This window comes from Pseudonaja textilis, chromosome 4, assembly GCF_049901715.1.
Source record: "Pseudonaja textilis isolate UNSWEBS1 chromosome 4, rPseTex1.2, whole genome shotgun sequence".
In the NCBI taxonomy this organism is placed as follows: domain Eukaryota; kingdom Metazoa; phylum Chordata; class Lepidosauria; order Squamata; family Elapidae; genus Pseudonaja; species Pseudonaja textilis.
Window position 1 is genome coordinate 62,332,606 of NC_141993.1, and position 7,939 is coordinate 62,340,544.

The 7,939-nt window shown below is 38.4% G+C and overlaps 1 protein-coding gene across 1 annotated transcript in view; it reads right to left on the minus strand.

Moving 5' to 3' along the window:
* Positions 1 to 2,050, minus strand: part of CUL3 (cullin 3) — a 41,898-nt gene extending 39,848 nt beyond the window's left edge. Inside the window, exon 1 of the mRNA XM_026701520.2 lies at positions 1,605 to 2,050. Within this exon, the coding sequence (XP_026557305.1) occupies positions 1,605 to 1,670 (66 nt within the window). The 5' untranslated portion in view covers positions 1,671 to 2,050. The remainder of the gene's footprint in view (positions 1 to 1,604) is intronic.
* Between the last annotated feature and the right edge of the window lie 5,889 nt (positions 2,051 to 7,939).

Genomic DNA, 7,939 nt, shown 5'->3' on the forward strand with positions numbered 1-7,939 from the left:
AAAAATTCTAAGCCAGTTACTATCAGAAAACTTTTAAACATTCACTAATATGAAACAATTTTATGGGAGGAACAGTAATACTCTGTGAACAATGTTCACCCACCAACATTTTACAGACTCATCTGTAAGAAAGCAGAATGAAGAATATCTATCCTGACTACAAACTTTCTCTTGTTCAAGTTAACTTTTGCATACATTAAAGTATTTGCTACATAGATCTATCTCATTTACCAAACTTATCAGGCGACTAGAACATGCAGTGAACATTTTCCTCATATTAAAATCCTAAATGTCTTTTTAATAGTAGACATATTGATTAAAGTAAAAAATAACAAAACTTCCTTAAAAAGAGTAATACTTTATCCCTGAAAACATTCCACTGGTTATACAGTCACTTCAAAATCAATTAAATTAACAGAAAAATACTACTGTATTTCGTTGGTTCTTAGGAAGCATCTACTCAAATACAGATAAAAATGCAAGTGCAAGAAGATTTAAAGAGCATTTTAAGAGCAAATTTAGTAAAATAGGCAGAAAATCAATGTAATTTTTTTTTAAAAAACTGACATGTTAAAATTGTGAATTACATGAACTCAGGAGAAACTATAGAAAACCACTAAATTTCTATGTAAACTTGAGTGGATACTAAGATTTTGTTTTTAATCTAAGTACTGCTTCAAAGCACATTGTCAATGAGGAATTATAGGCTGTAGTGTTGTCAGTGACAGTTGCCAAATTATTTGTTAAATGGGCATAATTTCTATCTTGAGAAAGGCCAGGTATTATTTGCCATTATATTCCTTAATCAATAGTGACATTTTTGCTTAAGTCAAAAAGAAAAGCCATTGCCTTTCAAACTTATAGATATGAGTACACCAACAGATTCAACAACTGAAAATCTCCAAGCCTTGGGGTACAAAAATCCTTGATGAGAGAATGCCCTTATGTTTGGGTTTCCAACCTTCAGCTGAAGCAACTGTCAACTGAAATCATCACAAGGTATGAAGTAATTATGGAAGAAATCATCCCCCAGATTCCTCCCAAATGAGAACTGTGCCCTACTTCAGAACTAGGGTGTTTTTGCCTTCAGATTTCAAAACTGTGTGCAGTTTCGGTTATCGATACTGGCTCCAAAAAGCAACTTTGCAAACATCCCAGGTGGGTCCGCTGACTGAGGCGCGACAGGTACGAGGCCGATTGCCGAGAGTTAATTTATTCTTCTAGGTAAAAAAAGGCTCGGGCACTTAGCAGTGAAATTAAAAGATCCCTTACAAAGGCCTGGGAGAAGCGTCCTTCCCTGGGGCAAATGACGGCTCCTCCAACCTCCCTCTTCGTTTCTTGTGACGGAAACTTGGGCTCTCCATTGCTCGCCAGACCGCGCCACCCGGGCTTGTTGGATCCCTTAGCTGCAAGGCCGACTTCCTCCTCCGCCACCACCCGAGACCCCAGCCTTAAGAGTTAGTGACAGCCCGGGTCGAAGGAGCGAGAGAAAGAGCGCAACGAGGCTCTCAGGCAAATTAGCCAGGAGAGGCCGGCGTCTCGTCCTTTCGCCAGGCCGAGCCAAGCCAGGCCCTGCGCAACCGACGCAGCCTCAGTTCACTCACCGGGAATGCTCGGATCCGCATTTTGGTGTCTCTCCGGCTGCCCGTTCCCTTGCTCAGGTTCGACATTTTGGGGCTCGGCGACAGCGGAGCCCCTTCCTGGGGACCAGGAGGAAGTGGAGAGGGAAAGGGATCGGGGAGAAGCTCCCTCCGGCGACAACAACAGAGGCGCCGGCGACCTTTACTCAGACAGTAGGCAGTAAAAAGCCGAGCCGTGGCAGGCCCAGGCGGCCGTCTATTCTCGCTCGGCAGCGGCGGTAGTAAGCGGCAGCGGTGGCGGCGACTCCCTCAGCCTCCTGCGCCTCCTTTTCCTCCGCCGCGATGGCGGCCAAACATCGCTCAGTGCGCAGGGCCGAGAAGGCCCCCTCCCCTCTCCCTGAGACACAGACACAGACAGATCAGGCGGGGGCGGCGGCGCAAGAGAGAGGGGGGGAGGGAGGAGAAAGGGGAGGAGCACAGCCGGCGGGGAGGAGGGATGTGGGGGAGTGGCGTGGAAACCCAGCGAGGAGGGGAAGATTCGGCAAGTCTCGCGAGAGGTCCAAACGGCTGCCGCGGCAAACGAAAAGTGCGGTGGGGGGGGGGAGGAAGTATTGTCTTTCTCCTCGATTGCCGCTGGGGGCGCGCGAGCGAACGGGGCTGCTAATTGGACAACGGTGGCGCGGTGGCGACAGGATTGCGTTGTCACGCGGCAAAAGCTCAGAAAGGAGGGCTGATTCATACGTAGCGTTGCTCGACTGGTTCCCCCCCCCCCCGCCCCCCCCCGCCCTTCTTGTTTGCCTCCGTGAATATTTGTTTGGGTACATGAATACCTAGTTCTGGCAATCCGCACATCTTTTGTGATCTATTTGGTTTCTTCTTGATTGTCAGGAAACAAAAATGAATTTAATGTTTTAAAAAATTTTAAAAATGCTTTTAATGGACAGAAAACTTTGGAAATCGGTGGTTTTCTCAAATCTAATCCAGTGAATGTCACACGCATGTATTACATCGCAAATACATATTCAAGTTTCAAAACCAATCCAGGCTTCCAATAAATGAATTTATAGCAAATCAAAACTCAAATTGATTTTAGACAGATCCATATGAAAATTGTTGTAAAGAGTACCTTTCATCCTAATTGCCTTCTAACCAAAACCTTTTGAGAGAATTCTGAAATAAAAAAGTAGTTTTTATATACAGCTAGTCTTCGACCACAAGTGAGCCCAAAATTCCTGTTGTTAAGTGAGACATTTGTTAAGTGAGTTTTGCCCCATTTTATGACCTTGCTTGGCACAGTTGTTAAGTGAATCACTGCAGTTAACTTAATAACCCAGTTGTTAAGTGAATTTGTCTTCCCCATTGACTGTTAGAAAGTTGAAAAAGGTGATCATGTGATCTTGGGACACAACAACAGTCATAAATATGAACCAGTTGCCAAGCATCTGAATTTTGATCACATGATCATGGGGATGCTGCAAAGATTGTAACTCTGAAAAACGGTAATAAGTCACATTTTTCAGAGCTGTTATAACTTTGAAAGGTCACTAAAGGAACTGTTGTAAGTTGAGGACTACCTGTATTAAGGCAAAAAGTATGTTGTCAAACAACAGGAATATCAGACTGCTTTGTGCCTGAACACACACCTGAACTCAAGTTGCCATTTTAAGACCAATTTTTTTTCCTGTCACTGTGATACTAAATTAGGATATGAACATATCTAACTTCTCTGTCTACTGTTTAAGCCCCTATCTCTTTGTGGTTTACATAGGCCCAGAATTCTGTGCTTCTCTGTGCTACAAGATAATATGAGACAAATCTTTAATATTTTCAAATACAATATAAATCCAGAAAGAGATGTATTAAACAGTGCAAACTATTATTTACCAGAGTAGAATTATATCTTTAAGATCAACCACAATGGCAGCTAATAAGCAGCTACAAATAAATTAGATATATTTGGAAAGGTGTCCTGATGTAACAGCTATATATAGAAAAAAGCATTAAGTTTAGATCAGGGCAATCAAACTAGTGGCCCATGGGCTGGATGTGTCATGCACTGGTCACACCCAGTTTAGCAAAGGTGGAAAAAAGTCTCGATACGTGACAACGCAAGTTTGACACCCCTGGTTTAGAAGACCGGAACACATTTCCTATGTGAAAGAAACAAAATCATAGCAGAAACTTCATTTTACCTTTTTATGAGCAGAGCTTAACTTCTTTATTTCCAATTGTTTCAAACTAGCTAATAATATAATCCTGTGCCCACCGAACGTGAATAGAAATGTATAAGATTGGTCTGCATATCTCACTTGGGATCTCAAGCTACTTTTAGGGTTTATTCCAGTGAGGTGAAATGATTTCTTTAAGATATGTTTGCTTGATCAAAACAGGCTTGAATAATAGAATTAAATCATTATAGGTTGTCTTTGACTTATGACCACAACTGAGCCAAAAATTTCTGTTGTTAAGTGAGACATTTGTTAAGTGATTTTTGCCCCACTTTACTACTATTCTTGCTACAGTTGTTAAGTGAATCACTGCAGTTGATAAGTTAGTAAAATGGTTAAGTGAATCTGGCTTCCCCATTGACTTTGCTCATCAAAAAGTTGCAAATTTGATCACATGACCTTGGGACACAATAATGTTCATAAGTATGAACCAAGCACTTGAATTTTGGTCATACGATTATGAGGATGCTACAAAGGTCATAAGTGTGGAAAATGGTCATAAGTCACTTTTTTCAGTGAACACTGAAAAAAACAGTCACTAAATGAACTGTTGTGAGTCAAAGACTACCTGTACTGGCTGGGTAAAGACCATGTAAAGAAATGTTGTATATTCAACCCTGTGCATCTTGCTCAACATGTTAAGGAACCATATTTTACAAACCACAGTGTGGAAGCTTATCATACAAATGCTAAGCAAGAGCAAAACCAACCACAATAAGGCTATCAGTGTGAGTGAATTCTGTTATATTACATTTTTAGTGGAATGAATAGATATTACAAATAGACTTTCAGGTAGCCAACGTGAGGGACAACTTCTTCACATTAAATAACATTTTGAGGGGCCCTTAGAGGGACGTAAACAAATGAATATTTTGCTTCTTCAAAGATACATGGGGGAAGTGCTGAGGTATTTTTTCCTCTTAAAACTTTGAGATTTGCTAAAGATCATGATGGAATGAAAATACTGCTTCATCATAAAAAACTAAAATACAAGTCATAAACATAAGGTTGTCCTAACAGTAAGGAAGGACATTTCGTGAAAACAACGTTTAACAAACCTGATAGGTGTGTCCATTCATTATGCAAGTTTCCTATTAAAGGTTTAAGACTGAATGACACACCAGGAAATGAATTGCTTATGTCAAACTAAAACAACAGCATATATTTCTTGTTACATTTTTACTAGCTATCAGTATTCTTTTAATAGGAAACAAAAGTATCTTTTATAAATGAGTAGTGTTGCAATATGTTGAATTTAACTATACCCCTGTAAATATATTGCATTTCTACCCATAATCTAGATTAGACAATTAAGAAAGCAAGTATTTTTACTATCAGATTCATCAGAATTCTAATTTAATTGGTGGATTAATTAATTTTACAGGACCATCTATATAGATATTGTTTTTCAGAATGCAAAACAAGCAAAAAAAGAAAATGACTTAATTTCTTTTGAGGCATATATTCTTATTTCTTGATAAAATAGTACCAACTAAACTTCCCCCACTAATTACATGAATTACTGACTTTGAAATGCAAAGAATGGCATAATATAGACGTGACTCTGCCATTTTGCATATCAGCATAAAATTGAATGTTTTGTAGAAATATCATTTTATAAGTTAACAGAACTGTATAGGTTTCTGGTTCATGAATTCTTTCCTTATCCATCTCCCTGCTTGGAGAAATTAATTTTAAAAACATTATTCTGTCAGGCGCAAAGAATCAGGACCATGATTTAAGTTCCAGTTAAGAAGATTTATTGTACAAGATTATACATAAGAATCTAGTCAACTAATGGTCAGCACTAAATTGGTGCCAGGTAAGAGTCAATGGAATTCAAAGGGGGCTGGAATTGGAACATTTGTGGACACATAATGATTCTAGACTGAGTCATCTCTTGACTCTGTCCTCAGGCTCTGCCTCTTCTACAGGTTCTCTGTATCTGTGTGTGTGTGTGTATATATGTATATATATAGTGGGGGTGTGACTTGATTGGGTGGGAGAAAACCTGAATAACCAAAGATCCATATATATATATATATATATGGATCTTTGGTTATTCAGGTTTTCTCCCACCCAATCAAGTCACACCCCCACTAGCAGTTAAAAGGAAGAAGCAGCTGCAAGCTCACATTACTCCGAGAAGCACAAAGCCGAAGACACAAGCCTGAAGATGATGAATGAGATTTCATTGAAACGTCTCCAGGATACTTCCAATTTTATGCGGGAGAAAACCCGAATAACCAAAGATCCACATACAAATACCCGCGAAAACCTCACAAAACAAATATATATATATTCGGCAGAATCTCATCTGCCATCATCAGGCTTCTTACACACACACACACACACACACACACACACACACACACACACCCCACATATATATACACAGAAGCCTGATGATGGCAGATGAGATTCTGCCGAAATGTTGCTACAACTTTAAAAGCACAACTATAATGATCTGGGAAAATACCCGAACAAAGCTGAACACCATACGTATAAATATCCACGGAAACTTAAGAATATATATATATTCTATTTGTTATTTACTTCTAGCTATTGTTAAAAAAAGAGGAATTCATAAGGATGAGATCAAATGCTGCTATTTGTAGGTGAATTCCTGTGGCATCTCTGTAGCAGCTTTGGGCTGTTTGTTGTTTGACAGATTTATCACATGGACTTTTTAAACCAAGAACCACAGAATGGAATGTTGAGATGATGCAAGACTAGTCTGACATCATTATGCATATTCCCACAATAAATACAAAATAAAAATACAAAAGTTAAACATGCTAGAAAATAGCAAAGTAAAAAAGTCTCCAGTTGGCAACTGATAATCTGGAACATGAAGTAGAAACATAACTTCCATATTCATATTATAGCCATCTTGTTTCCATACTAACAAAAAAGAAATATGTCCAGCATTTCAACAACTATCAAGGAACTTAAATGGATTAAGAAAAAGGTAAGTTTTAATTAAGAATTACTATGAAGTTACTCAGAAAGTTTGATTCCCTGTTTTCATTCAAGTCTTTTTTTTATTTAAGGCCTTCCTTTGAACTGCTTGACATAAACTACATAATTAAATGCATATATAACATAATGTGGAAGAATTAAACATGTTTTCATAATAGCAGACTGAAAAAATTAAATATAATTTGCAGTTTGACAAAACTGATTCAAACAATATGCAAAGCCTGAAAGGGGCCTGCATCATTTCAGACTGATAATGGGAAATATTTTTTCTTCTAGATATTTGTATTATGTGTGCACCTCAAAACACATTAAATTATTTATTACTAATGTGTAGAGACAATTTAGCTTGCTTATATCCAAGCCTTATTTAGGAACTAGATCTATATTTATTTATTTATTTTATTTATTGAATTTATATTGCCGCCTTTTTACCTATGGCAACTTGAGGCGTCTTACAGAATGTAAAACCATATTTAAAATAATAATAAAAAAACAATAAAAACTAACAAAAAGAATCAAATAAATTAATTTGATTTATACAAAATTATGTGATCAGGCTTAGTTTTTGGGGAGGAAAATTGGGGGGGGGGATTGTGCCTCTGCCTACCAGCATCCATCGGTATTCATCTGGCTAGCATCCTGTCAGTATGTGAGTTGAGGCTGTTTGGAAACTGAAACAGTATTTGCTGTGTGAGCAAGAAGGAGACAGCACGGAGCCTGGGCATGGCTTAACTCAACTGTTCTGTAGTAAAGCTGCTTGGTGCTCTGAAACTGAAACTCTTCACCTCTGCTTGTGTTTTGCATTTGGAACAAATTTGGTTTCAGGTGGGGAGAGGGAGTAGAACTCCTTAGCATCAGAGCATGTTAATAATAATATACGACATACTAATGCTCTGATGGTCACTTCAAAAAATCCTTTCTTAGTGAGCACCTAGAAGTCAAGAGGAACATAGATGCAAATTTCAAGTTTGTAGGCTTTATGATTCTGGATATTTTGTGATGATGTGTGAGTGGTATTTTGCTTTTATATATGTATAGATTAAACTAATCAGATGTTTAAAAGTAAGCCATTTTTATATAATGATTAAACTCATAAGGCTAAAAAGCAGAATACATAGAGTCCTAGTCCTGCTTTAGGCTTAAAGGCAT